The sequence below is a fragment of the Arvicanthis niloticus genome, chromosome 15 (assembly GCF_011762505.2).
Source record: "Arvicanthis niloticus isolate mArvNil1 chromosome 15, mArvNil1.pat.X, whole genome shotgun sequence".
NCBI lineage: Eukaryota > Metazoa > Chordata > Mammalia > Rodentia > Muridae > Arvicanthis > Arvicanthis niloticus.
In genome coordinates this window covers 29,080,734-29,104,071 of record NC_047672.1, presented here as the reverse complement: position 1 = coordinate 29,104,071, position 23,338 = coordinate 29,080,734, and the positions used below count along the sequence as shown (strand labels likewise).

The following is a 23,338-nucleotide window of genomic DNA, read 5'->3' as shown; positions in this document are numbered from 1 at the left end:
GCAAATAAACAAACAAACAAATAAATAGTTGCTGTGGTCATGGTGTTTCTTCACAGCAATAGAAAAATCTAACTAAGACAGGACCGAACTTCTAGTTGTTAGCTTAAAGCCAACCTATTCAAAGCAAGTTACCACTTACCTTCCAAAGTCAGAATCAAGGTGAGTGGTCAAAAGAATCAGTGGTTCAAGTCTTGTGCTGTGGTGGAAAGGGACATGCCTGAGCATTCTCCTGTAAGAATATGATAGCTGTTGGGAATTAATTCTGAGTGCATGAAACACTGTTTCTTGCTTTGCTTTTCTGTGTGGCCTCTTGCACTGACTTTGAGGGTAGGCCTGCTTCTCTCCCCTACTCATGTAGAAGCACTCCCTCACATTCCCATAGACTTCCCTCTAGTTCTTCAGTTCACACTACTGAAGACAAGAGTATAGCAAGCCTGACTGACTCCTTAGCCATGCCTCTCAAGCCTGACTAGACTCTGCAAGTCCTCCATTGCAAGGGCTCCAGATTATGGCCTCTGAGAGGCAACCGAGTGCGCATGAGCTCGTAAGTGTCTGCAAAGAATGTGAACTGATGCCATGGTGCTTTAGTTCAGGGAAGTCATATAAGTCAGTCAAATCTAGAATTATGCCAACTCACCAGGATTTACGAGAAATCAAACACCAACCTTTAGTTAACAATGGAGATCATTGTTAACTAAATGGTCTTTGGATAAGTTAAGAACCCAAAGGCTTCTGGCTATTCTGGGAGATTTCAGAAGGACCTGCAGTCTTCAGATCACATGGTAACTTTGGAGATGTTCTTGCAAGCTCCCAGATTCCCTTTCAAGCTGCTGGTTCTGGTATTCCCCACATTCTCTCCTCTCCTGTTGGCAGGTTGCTTTCTCTTTTCCTGGCTAAGTCTTAGGTAGTCCTGTGATCTTGCCATCTGGAATATCAGGTAGAAATGAACAGGTAAGGCTCCCTTACCATGGAGCACCCACTGACGTCTGTCATTCTGGTTCTGGGACATTCAGGACCCTCCCTGTCAATATACAGTTTCTTCATGTGCCCTTGACACCCTGGCTTTCTTGAAAGGTATGCTGTTGTTTCTAAGAGCTAAGGCGCTCAGATGTAAGTTCTCAAATCTCCCCCTGAAGAACTGGCATGCAGGGTTCTTCAGGGGGAGACACCCAACATCACAAACACCCTTACTCATTCGAGTGGCATGTGCCCTGGCAGCCAGGTCTGCCCCACATCACAATGAGGTTGTACTGCACTACAGCCTGATTCACACCGTTCAGAATACACACCACTGACATGCATGCTTTGCCCTCGAGTGTGCATTCATGGTTTGCATAGTCAAGGTGTATTTAAATAGGGTCAAACACTGGGATCTGTTAGAAACCTTTCATGCCTTTAAGATGGCTTTTCTCAGGTCACGGCCACCGAGGTTGGTTCCAGGAACCGGGGACAAAAACAGATAAAGGCCCCACTCAGTGCTCTTAACTGTGATTCATTCCCATTCACCACAGGGAGGGAAGGTAAAGTAAAAAGGCTATGTGTGTGTAGAAGGGGGTCGTCTTGGTGGTGACAGATGAGGGAAGGGGCAGTTGTCATGGCCACCTGCTGTCAAAGAGTATTCTGTTATTCTGTGCTGGTTACCTCCCCCCTCCTCAGGGCACCCCCTTGAGCACAGTGTGTAATGGTGGGGGAAGGGTATGCATCATATCATATGTTAGAGTTTGCATCTACCAATCAGTGATGGCAGTGTGCAAAGCCCCTCTGCTTCCCTTTGCCCAGGAGGAGGTCCACAATAGCAAGGACTTTTCATAGAAAGCAAATGATGTCCTCTCAGAACTGACCATCAGTCCCTTTGAGAGCTGGCAGCAACACCATGCTGCTGTCACACAGCATTTGCAATCTAGAAGGGCTTTTGATTCTTTTTTGGTTTTTTTGAGACTAGGTTAGCCCTGGCTGTCCTGGAACTCACTCTGTAGACCAGGCTGGCCTCAAACTCAGAGACCCTCTTGCCTCTGCCTCCTGAGTGCTGGGATTAAAGGCGTGCATCATTACCGCCCAGCTCTAAGGGAATGCTACCTTCCTCCACTTCTACGTCAAACAGAAGTTTCTGCATGTTGTCGGAAGGTTTTAGTGGTATGGAAAAAGTACTTACAATATTTTTTACATGAAAAATATATCTCAAAGTATCTAAGAGGAAACAAGGTAGACATTTTTTTGTGCCTTGTGGTGTTTTGACTGTAGATTTTGTATGCCCGTGTTTTTATTGAAAACTATAAAGAAAACCCTTAGCACTTAGTAGTTTAAAAAGTACTGGGCCAGTGAGATCGCTCAGCAGGCGTGGGTGCTTGCACTGAAAGCCTAGTGTCTTAGCTGAATCTCAGGACACACCTCATGGTGGAAGAAGAGAATCTACAAACATTCAGACACATACTGTGGGTACATATCACCCCTCCACACACAACTGATAGTAACATTTTTTTTTTTAATGTTTAAGAATAAATTTAATAAAGGAAGTAAAATTTTCTATGAGAACTGTAAAACACTAAAGAAATGGTTGAGGAAGACACTAGAAAATGGAACTGCTTCCCGTGGTCATGAACCCGCAAAACTGATGTCATGAAAATGGCTGTATCACAGAAAGCAATCTATAGATTAAATGAGGTTTTCCTCAGAATTCTAATGATGTTCTTCACAGAGCTAGAAAAAAAAGAATCTGAAGTTCACATGGGCGCACAAAGACCCTGAGTAGCCAAAGGAACCTCCCGCAGAAAGAGCGGTGCTGGAGACATCACAGTAACTGATCTCAAGGTGTAGCCTATGGGGCAGCAGTTACAACCCCAGTATGGATCACACCACAAACACAGAAGCCAATGGAATAGAATGCTGGACTCTGACATAAGCTCACGTAGCTAAGCTACAGTCATCTGATCTTTGACAAAGGTGTCAAAACATATTGCGACAACTACAGCATCAACAAAACAGCCCCTTCAGTACAGTGCTGGGAACACTGAGTGTTCATCCTGGAAAAGGAAACTAAATACTGTATACCCTGCACAAAAATCTTAATGTAAGACCTGAACTCTGGAACTGCTAGATGCACAGTGGAAAGGCCCGGGATGAAGACACAGGCCCGCCCAGGCCTCCTGAAAAGGACTACAGTAGCATAGGAAACAGCCCAAGAGTTGATAGTGGGATTGCAAAAAAAATGAAAATTTTTATATAGAAAAGAAAACAATTATATTCAACAGAGCAGAGAGTCAGTTACAGAATGGGAAACAATCTTTGTCAACTATTCATCTGTCAAGGGATTGATATCTACATCTGGACTTAGCCAACAGGTTAGGATCTATTTTAATAATTTCCAAAAATTAAACACACACACACACACACACACACGCACACACACACACACACATACACACAAACAACCTATCCAGTCAGTAAATGGAATAATGATATTAACAGGAAGTTCTCAAAAAATACAGATGGCCAAAACATTTGAAAAAGTATTCCATATCCTTAGTTTAGGGAAATGCAGATTAAAACCAAGATTCTCTCTTGTCCACATCATAGTGGCTAATATCAAGAACACAAGTGACAATGCTGTCAAGGAAGGGGGCAGGCGGGTCTGATATATGCTAATGGCAATGTAAAGTAAGACAACCACTATAGAAATCAATATGGACATTTGTCACATAACTCCAAATAAAATTACCGTATGAACCAACTACTCAATCCCTGGCTGTGTGTCTGAAGGTTTCTGAGGCAGCATACCACAGAGCTATTTTACACATCTGTGTTCATTGACACATAATCCACAATAGCTAAAACATGGACCCATGCTAGATGTCCATCAAAAGATGAGCAAATGGATAAAGAAGATGTGGTACATGTACACAATGAAATTTTATCTATCTCTAGAGAAGAACAAGAAAATGTCCTTCAGAGAAAACGATGGAAATGGAGGTCACTGTCTTGAGCGAAACCATTGAGACTCAAGACTTAGTCAAATACTGAATATTTCATGTGTGGAATCTATTGTGTGTATGTATCTTTCTCTGTCTCCGTCTCTGCCGTGTGTGTGTGTGTGTGTGTGTGTGTGTGTGTGTGTGTGTGTGTGTGTGTGAGAGAGAGAGAGAGAGAGAGAGAGAGAGAGAGAGAGAGAGAGACATGAAAGCAGAAAGGAGAGTAGGAGAGTAGGTGGAGGCCTAGTGGAGTAAGAAGGAGGAACAAGAGGTAGTACACCATATGTCTTGAAAAGGGAAAGAAGGAAAGAGGGCTGAGAGACCTGTAAGGGAAGAGTAAGGACCAGTTACATGGATATGTCCTCGTCAAACCCATTTCTCTACATTCTAATCAAAACTACCTTGGTTTCAAAGGAGAAGAAAGAAAATATAAAAATAAGCTAGGCATGGTGGTGCACTTTTAAGCCTAGCACTTGGGGTACAGAGTCAGGTGCATTTCTCTGAGTTAAAGGCCAGTCTGGTCTACATAGCAAGTTTCAGGACAGCCGGGGCTGTGTAGAGAGATCATGTTTCACAGAAAAAGAGAAGAAGAGAAGAGGAGAGGAGAGGAGGGGAGGGGAGGGGAGGAGAAGAGGAAGAAGAGGAAGAAGAGGAGAAGAGAAGAGAAGAGAAGAGAAGAGAAGAGAAGAGAAGAGAAGAGAAGAGAAGAGAAAAGAGAAGAGGAAACAAGAACAGAATATTAAGAGATTGACTCCATGAGTAGAGCCACCTGTCACCCCTGCCTGACCATCTGAGTTGATATCTTGCATCCACATGCTGGAAGGAAGGAACTGACTTGAGCCAGTGTCCCTTTTGCCTCCACATGTATGCCATGGTGCACACATACACACAAACTGATAAATGTCAAAAAAAAATGTTGATACTATGAAATAATAATAATCTTTCTTTAAATATAAAAATCTAAGTAAGCTTTTTATTTGTTGTACCGCAGTTATAATAAGGAAGACATGAAGGGTCTGCAGGAAGAGGCTGAAGAGATGGCTTAAGAGTGGTTAAGATGGCTGGAGAGTAGTTAAGAGCACTTGCTGCTCTGGCAGAAGCTCCAGATCCAATTCCCACTGCCCACACATGCGTACACACACTCAAACTCTCTCTCTCTCTCTCTCTCTCTCTCTCTCTCTCTCTCTCTCTCTCACCTCTCTCTCTCTCTCTCTCTCTCTCTCTCTCTCTCTCTCTCTCTCTCTCTCTCTCTCTCAGGTGTTTACTCATTCACAGAAAATGGAAAGAAAACTTAGAGAAGGAGGAGGAGCTCTCTGTTCTGGAATTACAGATGGTAGTGATCCACCATGTTGGGGCTGGGAACCAAACCCGAGGCTTCAGTGAAAGCAGCCCTGCCCCAGACTATCTTCATAGCTCCCTAAAATATGTTTTGACTAGGATCTAAAAGTTAAAAGGTTAATGATAAATCTGACTTTATAAAAAAAAAGATGTATACTGCCTCTACATAGGAAAATATAAAAATATGATTTAGAAAAAAACTAAGTCACATTTATGAATTACAAGAATTGCCACTGCGCATACACCAGCTCTCTTCAAATCTACAGATATAGTGTGAGCCAGTCAAAGATTCCCACAGCTCTTTGTGAAATTGATTTTAATATTTGTGTGGAAATGCTAGCACTGTCTCAGAGACAAACTGTGCATGCATGGGACTGACTTCTGATGAGTGTGGCAGGAAGAAGATGGGATCTTTGCTAGAACTAGCTGCTTACAAATGAGGGTTTACCCTAGTCCTATACCACACACAAAACCTGAGGGGTTTGCAATCCATGTAATCTCCATAATCTCATAAACATGCAAAGCAAAACAATACTTCTAAAAGGTAATGTAAGAGAGATTCTTATGACCATGACACCGTGAATAGTTTCTTAAATATAAACACAAACAATGCTAACTAAAAGACAATGTGGAAACACTGAATTACATTACAATTAAGAACTTCTGGGCAGGGGAGATGGCTCTGCCCTTGACCATGAGGACCAGAGTCCAATCCCTGGAACCCTTATGGCTGAAGGAGAGAACTGATCCCTGAAAGTTGTTCTCTGAGCTCCACCCGTAACCTGAGGCACGCATGCATATTTTTCTAAATAAATAAGCAAATGTAATAGAGTTTAAATTAAGAACTTCTGTTAATAAAAGTGACACTCAACTTTAAAAAGGCAAACCACACCAAGATACGTGTGATGAATAAATGACAGAATGTTTGTACTCACAATACATGAAGAGCTCTTACTGGTTACTAAGGACAAAATGTGTAATACATAGGAAGCCTGCAAAAAAAACAAAAATAAAAAACAAAAAACAAACAAACACAAAAGCCAAACTCAGGTGACCAATGATGTCATGGTAGGTGTATATGACCACAAGAGAATGCAGGTGATAATCATATTGAGATGCTTATAAGAATAAAGTAACTTATAAAACAGACTTTTAATACATGACAGTGAAACCTCTTACATGACAACAGATGGGAGGTTAAAACAGTGTACATAGACAGAAGCCGGACACACTTACTGACGTTGAACATACGTGTGCCCTATGCCTCAGGTAAGACACTCCTGACATATACTCAGTAGAAAGGAGAAGCATACACACTGCAACAGGAGTGCAGGACCATTTACAGTAGCATCAGTCGCAGTCCTAAACTGGAAATCCAAATGTGCAAAGTGTCAAATATAGAATGAATTATGTACAGTAATGTAAACACACATACTTTGATTTAAGTGTACTTGAAAGACATTGGCTTTTTGCACTTCTAACCCATATGAGGATTCAGATAATCTCACCTTTGGTCAGCAATGATCTTTTCTAGTTGACCTTCTAGAAAGGGAGTCTTTGATAGCGGCTTTGCCATTTGGCGTAGCGAGCTAGTTTCTGCTCTTGTATGTTACAAGACCTGTTGTTGGATGTCAAATGACCCCCATAGGCTGTGTGTGAATATGTGGTCCCCAACTGGTGGCACTTTTCGAGGAAGCTGTGGAACCTTCAGGAGGTAAAGCCTTGTTGAAGGGAGTGGGTCACTGGTGCAGGCCTTGGGATGTACAGCGTGGCCTGACTTCCTTTCATTCTCCACCTCCTGAGTGTGGATGTGATGTGACCACCCAGCCCCTACTCCTGCCACCATGCCTTCTCTGCCTGAAGCCATGTCTTTCCCTGCCATGATGAACTATGTCCCTCTGGACACAAAGCCCAAATAAACCCTTTTCTTCCTTTACTTGCTTTTTGTCTGGGAATTCTGTCACAATAACGGAAAAGTAACAAAGACAACTCAGGGCTGTTTTTACAGTAAGCAGTCTTGGTTTCCTTAAGTGAGAGGTCGTAGTTCATTGACATATTGTGGTCAGTAGGGACACCCATCACTATTGGGGTGGCCGTTACTTCTGGGACTCCTTAAGGGAAAGGACACTAGGAACCGAACTTAGGGCCTTGCTCATGCTAGGCAAGTTTCTACCACTGAGTCATAGTCTCTGCCCTCTGGTCCTTTTCCCTGGCTAGATAAAATATTCCATGAATTCAACCTGATATTTCTAATTAAAATTCAGAGCCTCGTGAGTTTTGCTTTTTCTATTACACCTTTATCTTTCTTGCACACTGAGAATCCTTCCCAAAGGCTTCTCAGAGACCTAGGCGATGATAGGATTATGATAGCCCATTAAATTACTCTTCTGCCCTACCCCACGTCATGAGAACAGCCTCTGAATAACAATACTAATACAATCAGCCCATTATGAAAACGGAAATGTGCTTTTTAAATGTCATTTTCTTTTTTCTCTCAGTTTTTAATTAATTCTTTGAGAATTTCATAGAAACCATTTTGATCATATTCCCCCTCCCCCAACTTCTTCCTGCTCCATCCCCCCTTCCCTCCCTCCCTAACTGATTCTGAGTCCTCTGTTGATTTTTCAAATCCCATTAAGTACAGTTTGTGCTGCCCATGAATTCTTGGATATGTGGTCAACCCACCACTGAGTCTTCCCCCTTGATGGATCTTCTTCCTCTCAGGCTGTCAACGGCCAGTGTCCTCTCAGCCAGTGGTGGATCACTTCTTCTCGTGTTCTACCATGTTGTTTAAGGTGGCATGACAGCTATACATAGTATGTGTTTTGTATTAATTCTGAAATATTCATATACTTGAGATTTATTAAACTATGGCTCAGTATTCCCTTGTCATATGAATTTATTCTGTGTACAGAGAAAGCCCTTGAAACAATTTTCTGAGTTCTTCTAGGCTGATACCTGTCCGTTCCACTTTAGGCATTGGGTTCAGATCGTAATATTCCTTATTTCTGTCACGAGTGCTTAGCGTTTGTATGTTGAGGCTCCACACCTGAAATATCTGTTCTTTTCTCCCAGGTCCTTTGAGCCCTTTCTTTTGGATTTTCAGGGTTTTTTTCTCCACTTTCCAGTTCTCTTAATCCATTCATTCTCTCTTTGTCTCTATGTCTCTCTGTCTCTGTCTCTGTCTCTCTCTCTCTCTGTGTGTGTCTGTTTGTCTGCCTGTCTGTCTCTGTCTCTTATTCTTGTATTTCTTCTGACTTAGTTGTTTCTGCAGTAATCTTTTCTCTTGTATTTCTTGTTCATTCTTGAGTTCTGCCACTCCATTTGTAGGCTTTTAATTATAATTTATTTGTTCCTTGATGCCTTGCATTTTTTACTTATGTCTTTGTGTTTACTTTGAAACAGCAGATTACAGATTTTAAAGGTTTTATATGAAAGCTTTATCTGAAGGGCTGGTGTTCACCTTTATTTTTTTCTCTCAGGATAACCGCATATGAAATTTAACTAAATACCTTCCGTTGCCCATCTACATGAAATTAATTTTCTCAGAGTTTATGAAGTGACTGGCCACGATGCCTTCAAACAACCCTAAAATTGATGGCAGCTCCCCTCCTGAGATCTCCTGGCAGTATCCAGTACCTGAGCTCCACCTTAGTTTAGACCTTCCCATTTTTCTGTTGCCTTTTTCCTATTTGTATTCTCCTCAGCTGCTCTTGTTGTGTGTGGTGGTTGGAGCGAGTTGTCCCCCATATCCGCAGGCATCTGAATACTTGATCTTCAATTGGATCCCTCTGTGGGTCTCTCTCTCTCTCTCTCTCTCTCTCTCTCTCTCTCTCTCTCTCTGCTGTGCTGTTCTCCTCATATGGACCCTCCAGAACCACGAGCCCCAAATGAACCCTTCCATTGGTAATGGTGCTCTATTACAGCAACAGAAAAATAACCAACACCGTGTGGGAGCTGTCCTCAAGAAAGAACCCCAATGCGGCCGTTTCCAATTTTTAGTTCATTCAGTTCCTTTAGCTTACGGTGGAGGTCCATCCTCACCCACTGGTAGAGTGGGGATGCCCCTCCTGGGTTTTAACTGTGGGCTTGAGGGGATTTGGGCTCCTGGTTTTCTGGTTGAATTTTTGATATGGTTTGGATTTTGCTATTTGGTTCCTGTTTTCTTATTCTTTGGCAGTTTCATATAAGCATCATATGGATTTTAAAAATTTCCACCGTCCCCCCGCTTCTCCCCTCTCATCCCTCACCCCTTCCCACTAAAGCCTTTCTTTTTTCCTAACAAGTCCACCCCCTCCTTCCACCTGTAGTCTGTGTGTGAGGCCCACTGGGTGTAATTAGAGTTGCCAGTGTGAATGCAGGAGGAAGTTATGGCTGCTATGTATTTTTATGTGGAGGCCGTGGGAGATGCAAAAGTTATTTGGGGACTTGGAGTGGGGAGCAGTTGGCTCAGAGATTGAGCACTGCCTAGCATGTGCACCTGAGATTCTTTCCCAACACCTTAACATGAAAACAAAAATACAACCCTTGTCGACACACCATTGAGAAGGAGTTATCTTCCCAGCTATGACAAAGTTTAGATCAAGCATCAAATTATTATCATAAGAAAAAGAGTATAAGAGAAATTGCAGCAGTAAATGTTTGAGCATAGTGTGATTCAGGGCAAAAGCATAATGAATCCATATGGCATTGAATAACCAAAAGGAGCCAGCAGGATGGCTCAGTGGGCAAGGGCATTTGCTGAACAAGCTCAGTGGCCTGAGTTCAGACTCTGGAACGCTTGGAAATATGGAGGGAGATACAATTGGCTGGGACTCAGGCCAGTGCATTGCTCAGCTCTCGACAGCAAAACTTCTTGCAGTAGCTGGAAACGCAGAGACCCCACAACTGACAACATGCAGAGAGTGAGAGACTTTGGAGCACTCAGTCCTAAGTGGGATGTCTTCATCAACCCTTCTCAAGGCTCAGGGATCTATAGAGAAGAAAGGCTGGAAAATTGTGAACCAGGGGTGGTAGATGACTAAAAGAAACAGCTTCTTTCAGACACAACAGGACTGATGAACATCCAAATCCACAGACACCGTGACAGCACACACAAGACCCGCACAGGTTCAAACAGACAAAATCCCAGTATGAAGAAAGGGCTGTAACCAAAACGCTATTTGCAACTGATAGCTGCTGGGAGCATTGCTGGGTGTATCAAGCATACTCCAGGACAGGCCCCACGCCCACAAGTAATTGGCCAACATAAAATGAATGCCATGTTTTTTATTAATGAGTTTCCTTTTGTGTTTTTGTATTTTTCTATCTTACTGTTGTTTTGATTTTCATTTTTTGAGGTATTTTGAGACAGAAAAAGATAAAAACCATGAAGTTAGATGAGTAAAGAGGTGGACAGAACTGGGAGTTAAAGGAGGGGAAAGAATATGATCAAAATATATAAGAAAACCTTTTGAATAAAAAAATATGGAAAAAGAGCAACAATTGCACAAAGTCTTACAACTTACATGCACTGTGACACACCCTGTCCCCTCCCATGGCATATACAAATGTAACAGTATTAATTTTAAAAGAAAGAGAACAGAAATAATTCTAAAAACAAAGTATTCCCAGAGTTGGCTAGTGTGTACGTGTTCTCTTTCAGTGTGAAGCCATTAGATGCATCTGTGGAGTTAGATTTCCCTCTGTGGGGTTTGAATGGGGCCTCTTCATCTTATCACAGCCTTTTCCAGCTCGAAACACACATTCTCTTCTCCCACGGCCTCTCTAAAGAGACCAGAGCGCATGGCCAGAGAAAGATAAAGGGGGAAATGGTCTTGGTAGACAAGGGTCCATCTGAGAGCCTGTGCCCAGTGAGCTCATGATAGCTCCTATGAGCTGGGCTCTAAAAATAATTTTAAATGTAAATGCTTAACCTCAACTGTTTTTCAAGATAGGAGCAGTTGACAGCAAGTTGCACCCCAGATAGTTTTAGAAAGGGAAACATCATCCGCTCTGCTGTACAGAAAAGAAAATTACTGAGTCTCAGCTTTGTGCTGTGCAGGGCACACAGTCATGATGTAGTGACCCAAGAGATATCTGGTCTCTGGGATGTGCCTTCTTTTGCAGAGATGCTGAGTGTGCCAGTTATATTGGGACAGAGCAGAGCCACTCCTACAGGCACATGCTTGTAATAAAAAGTGAGAATCACACCAGTGTCATCCTCAAAAAATTTAATCTTAAAAATAAAATGTTCCCCTAAGATATTAAAACACTCTACACAATGCCAGTTCCCAAGACTTACTATAACTTACTCTGGCTTCTACCCTGGCATGCTTGCCATTAAAACATTCAACACCAAAATAAAAGGTGGGGGGGAGGCTGGTGGGATGGCTCAGTGGTTAAGAACACTGACTGTTCTTCCAAAGGTCATGAGTTCAAATCCCAGCAACCACATGGTGGCTCACAACTATCCGTAATGAGATCTGATGCCCTCTTATGGAGTGTCTGAGGACAGCTACAGTGTACTTTCATATAATAAATAGAAACCTTTAAAAAAAAAAATTCAACATCAAGCCAGTTCCCAAGGTTTAACTAACTAACTGTGGCTTGTACCCTGGCATGCTCATTTGCTGCTGTTCCCTCTGCAGCTTTACATGAGAACAACCTACAGTGGAGTCTGATCATGAAACGGAAAATCAAAGCACCTAGGCTTATTTCAGACGAAGTCTTTGCAAGCAGTGATTAATGTACTTCAAATCCACTTGCTGTTAAAGTGCATGCTATAACACGCCTCTTCTTAAATAACAGTCTTTTATGCAAAACAAATAAGCACTTGCTTAGTCTTCCTTAGTAAAGTAAGAATTTTATGTCTGGGAGCTTAAAGTGGGGTGACCCAGTATTTGAACAGTTGCAAAATGGGCCAACAATCCATTGGAGCGTCTGATTATAAACACCTGTAGCAGTTGTAAAAACTGTATGCTTTTTTTTCTCCGCCCCCTCTCTTAGCCCCATGTTTTTCATGTTCATTTTTGTCAGAATCATGAACCTTTTTTTTTTTTAAAAAAATGTCTTTTATATTCCTATATTGCCACCCAGTGTTTTCTAAGTATTTATAGTGATGACAATAATGAAATGCAGAAGAAAGAAGTCTCATTTTCACCGTTTCCAGACCATACTTAATTATGTTAAATACATTCTTTCAATCATTTACTTCCTGTGAGAAGATGAAAGTCAACTCTACCCTGTACCCTTCAGAAGTCTATAATCTTGTAAGAATGATTTAAAATCAAAATCAAGTCCTGGCATGATAACACATATCTGTTTTCATAGTATTAGGAGTCAAAGGCAGCAGCAGTCACTGCAAACCTGGTCCACATAGTGAGCTCCAGGCTAGCCAGGGCCGGACAGCAAGACCTTGTCTTACACAAGCACAAAACATGTGACCAGGAAATACCATTAAAAACTATGGTGTTATGGGCTTGGATGGGGCTCAGTTGCAGAGAGCTTGCCTAGCATGCAGAGATAGCCTGGCTTTGATTCCTAGCACTGCAGGACCAGAGCATGGCGGCAACATCTATAATCCCAGCACTGAAAGACAGAAGAAGGAGGATCAGAAGTTCAAGTCCATCTTTGACTACGTAGTGAGTTGTTTGAGCCTGAGGATAAGATACATGGGATCAATCCTGTCTCTGGATAAATAAGTAAGAAGCAAAATTACAAAGTAAAGACCTTGACATTACAATTTGTCAAATAAAATTTCTAAATTAAATTTTAGTGTCTGCAAAGTATTTGGCTTATTTATAAAATTTGTTTTTATCTTTCCCCTAAATAATTGCCAATTGTCTTCTATGCTTTTCTTCCCTGCCTCCCAACCCCGCCCCTTCTGCCTCGTGCATTTGGAAACCTCTGGTAAGTCGAAAAATGATTATAGCTATTTCGATCATCTGACATCTTTTCCACATTAATTTTTTGATCATATATCTTGCCTAGGAAAGAGAGTCTTTCCAAAGGCAGCATGAGACAGCCCGGCAGGCCCTCATGGGGAAGACGCCCCGTGATCACACGCTCCTGTTTCAAAGGTAGTGATTTATTACACTAGTTGATGCCTAGATGATCTTGGATTGATGTTCCAGTGTCTACGTGTACCAAATGAATCCTAAGTCATCAATATAAGCAGAGATCTCTGCACCCAAATGGATGCTGTGGTCCAGCTTCTGAAAGTTGTAGATCTTCATTCAGATATTGTTTTAAGAGGCACGGCATGCCTATAGCTACTAGAAATTGGTGCTTTTGCTGACTGGTAGCAAAACAGCATTTCTAGTAGTATTTGAGTGTAAGCATCAGCCTGGACCACGGCTGTTCTTTCCTGCAGGTTAATTACATACTGTTGAGATCTCTGTGCTTGTCTGTCACCACTGCCCAAACAATGGGAATTATCTGTGAGGTCACTTGTTCAGTGTCTCCTTTCCACATTAGGCCATAAGGCCCAGAAGCATGAGGACCAGGGCATCCTTATCAATCCATGAACTTTTGGTCCTGTGTATAAAATGTTTTACTTAGTGCCTACCCCATAGTGAGAGCATCATAGGTATTATTGGCTGTAACAGTTAGAGTTTCATTAATTACTATGTATGAAAAGGCACACTGAGCCTTTTTAAGTTTAACTCGAAATAACCAGATCATGAGATGGCTATATATTTCTTGTTATTTTCTCATTAATGTCATGGGTTTCAGTCTTCTGAATTCTCCCTTCTATGTGACCTTTTAGAATATTTGAGTAATGACCATGTCCTGGCCTTTTGGCTGGAATCAGGTGTGGACTGTTTGAGTAATGGAGAACATTCCAGGTTTTAGAAAGTTGCTAAGATCAATAACCAAATCTCAAGTATAGCATTCAAAAAAAAATCTTTTTAGTAATGTTATGAATGCAAATACCCAGGAAGCAGAGTCTTAAAAGCCATTTGAAGTTTTTTTTTCCAATATCAATATTGCCTCTCTTGTCTGTGATACGTGTTGGGAATCTTTAGTCAGTATAAATGATATTAAATTTTTGTCTATTTGCTATAACATCAAAGAAAGTGTAATTACTTTTTTTCCACATTACATTATCTTTGGGTGGTCTGATTCAAAATGTAAGATTGTATGATATATGCAAAGTTCTGGTTGGGGTGGGGCGGGTGGTAGCTAGAAGACAGCGTCCCCCACTGCATCTGAAGCTACGCCTATGTGCGTGCTGAGCAGCAAATATCATGCCTCTTTAAACCCATGATCATAAGACCTAAGTAGTTTTAAATATGGGTTCCAAATGGACTGCCACAGGCCAATGGATGCCGTGGACTTCTGTGCATTTCTGTGCAGTTGGTTGCTGTGTACACAGCGTCCCTAGCAAGGCTGAAGTGAGTGTACAGGGTCAGGTCTTGGTCAGTGGTTGGTTTTTTTTTTTTTTTTTTTTTTTTTTTTTCAAGGCATGCACATCTTAGAGTTTTTAGAAATGTTTTATTTGTGGATCATTTCCAAGAATTAGATTATAAACAAGATAGGGAAATATCTATTTTAGTTTTTCTAGCAATTAGTATATTGTTATATGGTTAGACCTAAATGGACAAGGGTTATAATGGAGTGTATACACAGCTCTCAAGAGAGGTAATTTGCCAGTATCAGTGGTTAGATGGATGAGGACTGTTTCCAGTACGTGTGTGTTTCATCTTCAAGTTAGGTTGCCATGCAAGGCAAGTCCTGAAGTGAGTAATTCTCTTTTACTGAAAGGTATAGTTCTGTAGAACCAGTGGTCAACATTAAGATTTTGCCTGTATGTATATGTGATAGCACTATAGGATTCTTTCTGTTTTCAGGGGTCCAGTACCAATACCTACTGTCAGTGGCCACCAGTATTTTGCAACAATAGATGAACTACAGAAAACTTTTGAGCTCTGTGAAGATCACCTTAAAACCCCCTTTGGACCATACCCTGAAACAAGGTTAGTTGGATTGAACAGTTATTTCCTACAGGTTTGTTAAAATCATGGTTTTCATTTGCAAGCTTTGGAGAAATTCTGAAACCTGTCACTAAGATCTGTGAGGAGCAGGCTTTGTAGAGAACACATGGGCACCTTCTTTGTTTTGTGGGGGAGGGATACATTAAGGCAGAGCATGTGGAGATATTCCATCCAGCAGCAGATAAAACAAGAACCTGACAGTACTCTTTCTGGTGGAGAAGAGGGTGACAGGCCTCCAGTCTTGTCGTGCTGTGACCTTGACTCCTGGCTTACCTTTGTCCCAGTCCAGTATTTAATGAAGTTCTCCAGGTTTCCACTGATGCTGACAGCATCCAGTAGCTTTTCAACATCATTCTCCTTAATATAGACGTGAGCCATATCTGTACCTGTAATTTGCAACCAACGTCTCTGATTAGTGCATTATCGACTGATGGCTGGCATTTAAAAGGCCATTTCAAGGTCCCAGTGTTCTAATATGTCAAAAGGCAGTACAAACGCTGCGTACAACCAGTTGTTTAAATTTTTATTTAGAGCGAGCTGGGAAGGTGGCTTAGGGGGTAAAGTGCTTGCTACACAAGCATGGGGACCTAACTTTGGATCCCCAGAACCCAAAATTGGATGCAGCAGTACACACCTTTAATCCTACAACTGAGAAGACATAGGTAGAGGATCCCTGGGGCTTGCTGGCCAAGCCATCTTGCTTAATAAGTCTGGTAAGAGATCTTTGTCTCAAAAAGAAAAAAAAAGAAGAACTGAATAAATAATTCAATAAATAAATTTGAATCCAGTGTGAGCATCAATCTCTGGCCTCCACGTACACACACACATGTATGTATACTATACCACATACATGCACACACAAAAACACAACTACACAAGTTTTTGGGTTTTTTTTTTTTTTAATTTAAATGTCACTAAGGGCTGGCAAGGTGGCTCATATCTGACTTCCACGCATGCTCCGTGGCTCATGCATGCCTGCACGTATGCTCTCTCATACCCATAGTAAAAAAAATGAATTTGAATGTTCCTAATATGTTGGAGACATTGAAAAATATGAGAAGGCAAAAATGTTTTACTTATGAACATTAACATTAATGAAGAATTCACACAAAGTATCTTGAAAAATACTGAAACCCTTAAGAGTAAATGAGCAAAAGTTATACACTGTTTACAAGGAAGGTGGGCTTGGGACTAATGGATACAAAAGAGAAATTGTGTTTGACCTGGCTTGTAATTGGAAAACAGTTTCTGGTAACAGAGCACCTTCTGCTTGGTGAATTAGCAAAGCCTCTTATTACTCTTATTTTAAAGTGGGAAGGAAAGAGGGAGGGAGAAAAGGAGGGAGGGATGGGGGGGAGACTCTATGGGAGGTCCTAGATTTTGTTGGGGGAAAAAAAATCACAACCTTTTGGAAATAAGCTTGAACCTCTTAGTTTGCCTTTCTGTTCCCGTGGTAACACACTGACAAAAGGAACTTGGGAAGGAAAGGGCTTGTTTCAGTCTACACATCCAGATAACAGTCAATGGCTGAAGGAAGTCAGGACCAGAGCTGATGCAGAAGCCATGGAGGGGTGCTGCTTACTGGCTTGCTCCCCCTTGGCTTTCTTAGCCTGCTTTCTTATAGAACCCAGGACCACCTTCCCAGGGATGGCACTGCTCTCAGTGGACAAGGCCTTCCCACATAAATCAATAATCAAGAAAATGTCCCCATAGACATGCTCCGAGCCAATCTGATGGCGATTCCACAGTTGAGGTTCCTGCTCCCAGGTGACTCCAGTTTGTAACAAACTAACCAGCACAGATATTTACATCAAAAGCCTAAAGGCTGTACTTACTATGGAGCCAATTACCTCACTATGAAATGGAGATAATTTGCAGAATTGATAATATCTTAGTCTATTGAAGCTGCTCTGACAAAAACAGATCAGATATTATATAAAAATAGAAATTTATCTTTCATACCCACATACCCATAAGAAGATGCATGCACACACACACATGCGTGCACATGCACGTACACACACACACACACACACACACTTATTTCTAAGCTCCTGTACACAGGATCTGTGCTTCCTCACCTTGTTTTATACATCTGCAGTTATGTTCATGTTTTACTCTGTCATGTTTGTACAACAGATAAAGAGCTTTTGCTGTCATGTACAGTACTTAGCATACATTAAGTTGGGTCTCTTGCTGCAGATACTGTTTAGAACTAGGTCAGTGGAGGTTTGTTTGTAAGCTACTGACCTTACTTGATAAAAGTAACCTGTAAAGTCATGGGTATAACATTTATGGCCAGTAGGAGTTTCGAATCTCAAAACCATTTTCATTTTTTACCGCAGCAAGGATTCCAATATTTCTAAGAAATATTCTACATTATTTCACACTTGCCCATGGTCCAGAGAACTTCCCTATCAGCTTCCAGAGGGCGGGGTTTCATCGCGCCCAGGATCAGCAGGAAGTGACGAAGTCGATGGGGCCTTGAAAGGTATGTATTGTTCTATGTAAGGTCTATGTGTACTCCCATAATTATGCTTTCAACTGTTGTGATCCTTCACAATGGTTAGAAATTAAATGACTGTTTCAAATCGGAGGCCTCCCTGTGAACTTTTGTGCCCCACTGTTAGAGGCGAGAAAAAGTTCAGAGTGGTTGGAAGTTTAACCCTTGGTCACTTTAGCAACTTAGAATAATAGAAGCCACAATGCTGGTTACCAGAGTCTGGGCTGGGACACATGCTCTCTGGACAAATCTGTGGTGACTCCATCCAGTGAAAGTGAAGAGAAGCAGAGGGATTCAAATTGCTGCCCAGTCTCCTGTGGTTGGTTGAAGGATCTGGCCCGATGCCTCCCGTTCACTCTCTTTCTTGCTCTTTTACATCCATGTGAATGCGCATGTCCGTGTAGACACAGAATGGCCATTGCACTTTTTCCCTAGTGCTGTGTGGCTAAGTTCATGAGTAACACTGAGTGAAACCCTTGAGCACTGTGGAGAGACTGCAGGTAAAACTGGGAAGGCCCCAAAGTCAGGACAGAAAGGGGCACTTTCTGAGTCACTGATACAGGATGCTTAAGTTGGCAGAATTCTCCAGAACTTAGAAGATGGAGAAAGAAAGGAACTATTTACAGGCCTAGGAAATGTTCTGCCTGGGAGCAGATAAAGAAGGCCCTGGCCGAACCCCTGCTCGTGAGAGTGACCAGGGGATCTCCAAAGAAGCTGGAGGTCATAGCTTGCCTTGGCCATGAGGGCACTGTGTGGTGTTACCCACAGGAAGCAAAGACAGGCCGACTGGTCTCTCATCTTCCTCTCACCTCTCTCTCCCTACCTACCACTTCCCCAAATCCATGACTTTGGTTTTGTTTTGTGATGCATTTAGTTTAACCAGAGCCATGTATGTAATCACTGGATTGAAACTATCCCTTGGAGTCTGGTAGGGATGCCAGAGGGCCCAGAACGGCTCTCCCCTTTCCCTGGTTTTGTCAGTAGGAAATAGTTCAAAATAAATCGTAAGAGAATTTTAAAACACACACACACACACACACACACACACACACACACACACACAAAACCCCAAAAACCCAACTATGGTAGACCCCTTGCCTCATATACGTGGTACCCCAACTTAACCCCTTCTCCTGCTCAAAAGTCTTATGGTCACCAGGCAAGTGTACACAAGCCCATCCCATCCAGCCATGTGCATGTGATGCTGGCCTCCCACCTCATCCTTTGTGATGCAGGAATTCTAAGCTTATTTTCCTTGAGTACCAAGGGACTAACTAACTGCATGTACCATCTTTTTTTTTGTTTTTTCTCTTGATGTTTTACAGCTCTGCGCGTGACATCATCTATGCAGGAAAAAGTAGCCCAGAACAAAAGACTGTCTGCAGTTGCAATAACTTACCCGGGTTCCAACACCAAACCCACCCTTCCTCCAATCCCACATGGCCGCAGATAGAACAGCACTGTGATCTCGGATCTTGGCAAACACACCAGCAGTGTTGACATGTGATCTAAACATGAAAAAGGAAACCCTTGTTCTCAGAGTTCAGTCCTTCCCTCTGATCTGGCCGTGGATCTCTGCTGTCTCTTATGCACACAACTCATGACCAAAGAAAGATTCTAAGTCTCTTGATCAATTTATATCGTGATTCTCTGAAGAGCATCTTTCATTGATTTTTGTTTTCCATGTTAGTTATTCTTAACTGTGAAAAATGTGGTTTGAGATTTTCTCTTCCTACAACTGATTTTCCCAGCAGATTCCTGTTCTGAGATCTCAGATACCAGAATCTCCCTACATTTTTCATTTTATGCAGAATGGGTTCTTTGGGTTTATCTAACTAGGATTGTATGGTTCAGATTTCCAGGACTATGATTCACTCAAAATATTAATGTTTTTTATTCTAATTATGAAAACATGGTAGAGCACCACTGAACTTGGGACCAACATGATATCAACTGCATCTCTCTCGAAGGGAATGAATATAGTTTGGGGGAGCTCTTTAGTACCACTAAAGAATAAAAAATATCATATTTCCTTTTCACCCTTTCCAGACTAATTATATACTTGTTATTAGAAATATTTTGCAACAGCCTTGTTATCCTTGTGATCTTACTCCATGGTGTTTACAAGAAAATAATATTGAGTACTTAAAGCTGGTATTCAGTTAATATGTGCCCATAAGTCTACCCTCACTGTGAAGATGTTGAAACACATCCTTCTGTGTTGGTAAATAGCCTCTTCTCCATGTGTCAGTGACCAGTGGGACCAAGATCCTCTGCCTAATGCTGCAGTTTTTGTTGACTATTTTTTATTATCTAATGACAGCCCCATTTTAACATGTTAGCCCTGCCTTCTCCATAACAGACTCAGCTTTAACACGATCCACTATTGCATCTTTTCTTACCTCGTTCCCAAACTGGAGCAGATTGAAGTCTGTGTTAGTCAGCTCTCTCTGATTGGGGTAAAGTATGAGATAAACAGTCTAGAAGAGGAAGGGTTTATTTTGGTTTCCATTTCATACCAGTGGTTCTCTGACTCTGCTGTTTGGGGTCTGAGGCAAGACAGAAACCCAAGCCTGCAGGAGCTTGGGACAAAGAGGGGCTGTTCACCTCAAGGTCACCAGCAAACAAAAAGAGAAGAAAGGCCCAGGCACAAGATACTGTCTTCAAGAGTGTTCTCCCAAGGACCTAATCCTTTCTACTGGGTCCCACCTACTAAGTGTCTGTGATGGTTTATATTTGCTTGGCCCAGGGAGTGGCACTGTTAGGAGGTGTGGCCTTGTTGGAGTAGGTGTGTCACTGTGGGCGTGGGCTTTAATACCCTAGTCCTAGCTGTCTGGAAGCCAGTACTCTGTCAGCAGAGTTCAGATGAAGATGTAGCACTCTCAGCTCCTCCTGCACCATGCCTTCCCAGATGCTGCCATGCTCCCTCCTTGATGATAATGGACTAAAACCTCTGACCTGTAAGCCAGCCCTAATTAAATGTTGTCCTTATAAGACTTGCATTGGTCATGGTATCTTTTCACAGCAGTAAAACCCTAACTAATACAGGTCATTTTTAAGTAACCTATCAAATTACTAGCCCATGGATGACATCAGAACCCTAAGAAGTCTTGTGGAAAAGCCAGTCTTTCACTACTGCCCTTTCTCCACAGTGCTAGAACCCACCAAATAGGAAGCAATAATGAGCTCCTTCCCCTCATTCCATCCAGTTTTGTACTGAGATACATGAGGGGACTTTCCTCTTCCTGGAGTGCTGGAAAGAAGTTAGACATTGTTTTTAAAACTCACTGTCAGTGCTACAGATAAGATCCATAAGTTCACATTATAAGCATTATAAGCACTCCTTCTGATGTTCATCTTCCTGTAGTTAATCAAATATATTGCTTGGGAGAGGGGCAGTTTCACTACATAATTGGCAACTTGGCAACTGCTGGACTCTCTCTTACTTGCCTGCCTGCCTGCCTGCCTGCCTGCCTGCCTACCTACCTACCTTAAACAGAAAAACTGTCCACAGGTGCCTTGAGAAAAATGACACAATAATCACAACTGCTACACAATAATCACAACTGCTCACTATGGCTTTTCAAGGTGCATTTCTGATCAGCGCCGTGTTGGTTAGCACTGAACTTCATGCTATTGCAAAACGTGATGACTTTAAATGATATTACAACCATTTTCATCCAAGTCAAAAGAGAGGGTTCTTCCTGTCTGGCAGCATCAATCTAATCAAAAAGGCGGAACTTCTCCGTCTGGCCACGGCTCAGTTGGCTCTACCTCCTAGCACTTCTGCACTGGGGATTAGGTTTCCGGCATGTCTGATCATAGCATATGGTAAGGATGATGCCATGCCACAAGCTTAAACCCTAAAGTGAAGGACACTTACCTTATCCCCCGTCCATTTAGAACAATTGTAGTTCACCTGAGGTTTCTCCCTTATTTAGCTTTTCATCTTGAATCAAATCTAGCTCTCAGGAAGCCGCAGCTGTTCAAAACATCTGGATCCTGCAAGAACTCAGTCTTGAATAGATCCTGTTTGCCAGACTCTGTTCCCGTGGGCCCATCATTTCAGCCATTCTATGTCAATGGTATCAGCCCTCTTTTTAAGGTTCTTTAGTTCTCTTCATAAAAGTCCATCACAAGCTGAATGCTCCCCTGTCTGGGGTCAGTCTCTGCTGTCCTCTGCCTTGACACTCACATAGTCACCTTTCCTTGACTAGATCCCACCGAGTGGATGTGTTGGTGACTAGTGATCCTGCTGCCTGGTAGAGCTGTAGATGGTAATCCAGGCTATGAATGCCCTCATTTTCCATGCCCTGCACTCCAATGGGCTGGCTCTGTTCCTAAAACTGTTCCTCTAGCAGTGTGGTACTCAGCTGGGTCTGTGTATCAGATTTTCTGTACCATGAAAAAGACCAATACCCAGATGTTATCTCAAGCCAATTAAATAAAGGTGTCTGGGGACCGAGGCTCAGGTATCTCGTCCGTTAAGTCTCCAGAGTGAATCCAGTATGTAGCCAAGTTTGGGAGTCACTTCACTGGAATCTAGAAGGAGCTTTCTAGAATGATTTTGTCAGAATTTTAAGATATTTTTTGCCTTCAGTAGTTTATGAGTGGTCTTCTCACCCCAACTTCATTAGCATCAAGTATATTATTAACATAATTGTTGGGGGCCGACTTTTAGCAGAAAGCGGCTATCAGCTTTGCAGCCATCTTGAGCCATATACCCTGTCATGTGACTTGGATTACAATATCCTACAACAGCTGAGCACACTCCGATAATCTTGGTTTAGATACCTTGAGATTAAAGGTGCGTGAGATTAAAGGTGTGTGAGATTAAAGGTGTGTGACTTAAGAGTGTAATTTAGAGATAAGATTTAGAGACAAGACCTAAGGGCATGATTAAAGGTGTGACCAAAAGGCATGGCTTAGAAGTGAGACATATAAAAGGCAGAGACAGAACAGATCAGAATCAGACACATCAGACATTAGGGAGGCACAGAGGAGAGAACCAGACACAGCAGAGAGAAGACAGGTAGCAGGGCACTTGGAAGAGAACTTGGAAGAAGTAACTTGGAACTTGGAGGCATTAGGGACTAGGAACTAGGCACTAGGAACTCAAGACTTAGGACTTAGACTGAAGAATAAATGGGATTGAATTACACTCTGTCTGGTCTGCCTTCTTTGAGTCCGTCTTCACTCTCACTCTTGCTGAGCCTGGACAAGCGGACCAGATCGGCAGCTTGGGCCGGGATACAGTGGCCGCCCAAACGTGGGTTGGCCCGGGCCTCAACATTTTGCTTGGGCCTCGACAGTTTTTGGACGCCCCAACGTGGGGCTAGTGTGGACCCCAACACATAATTATTTTATCATCACTGACTTTGGTGTTTGAAAATACTTTTGTCTTACTGAATAGGATTAGGTTTTTTTTTTTGTTTTTTTTTTTTGTTGTTTGTTTTGTTTTTTTTTTTTTTAATGTGTGTGAATAGTTGCCTGCATGTGTGTCTGTGTCCTGTGTGGATGCAAAACCTGCAGAGACCAGAAGAGTGCAGATCTCC

At 42.2% G+C, this 23,338-nt stretch overlaps 1 protein-coding gene across 2 annotated transcripts in view; it reads left to right on the top strand.

The window, feature by feature from the left end:
- Positions 1-22,249, top strand: part of Lrguk (leucine rich repeats and guanylate kinase domain containing) — a 106,180-nt gene extending 83,931 nt beyond the window's left edge. The window contains exons 17-20 of one of the 2 annotated variants that reach the window (XM_034519257.2): positions 13,275-13,363; positions 15,137-15,262; positions 17,626-17,771; positions 19,109-22,249. In XM_034519257.2, the coding sequence (XP_034375148.1) occupies positions 13,275-13,363; positions 15,137-15,262; positions 17,626-17,771; positions 19,109-19,236 (489 nt within the window). In that variant the 3' untranslated portion in view covers positions 19,237-22,249. Of the gene's footprint in view, positions 1-13,274; positions 13,364-15,136; positions 15,263-17,625; positions 17,772-19,108 lie in introns of those variants that run through there. The other variant, XR_013104103.1, reaches the window with a different exon arrangement.
- Positions 22,250-23,338: the final 1,089 nt, after the last annotated feature.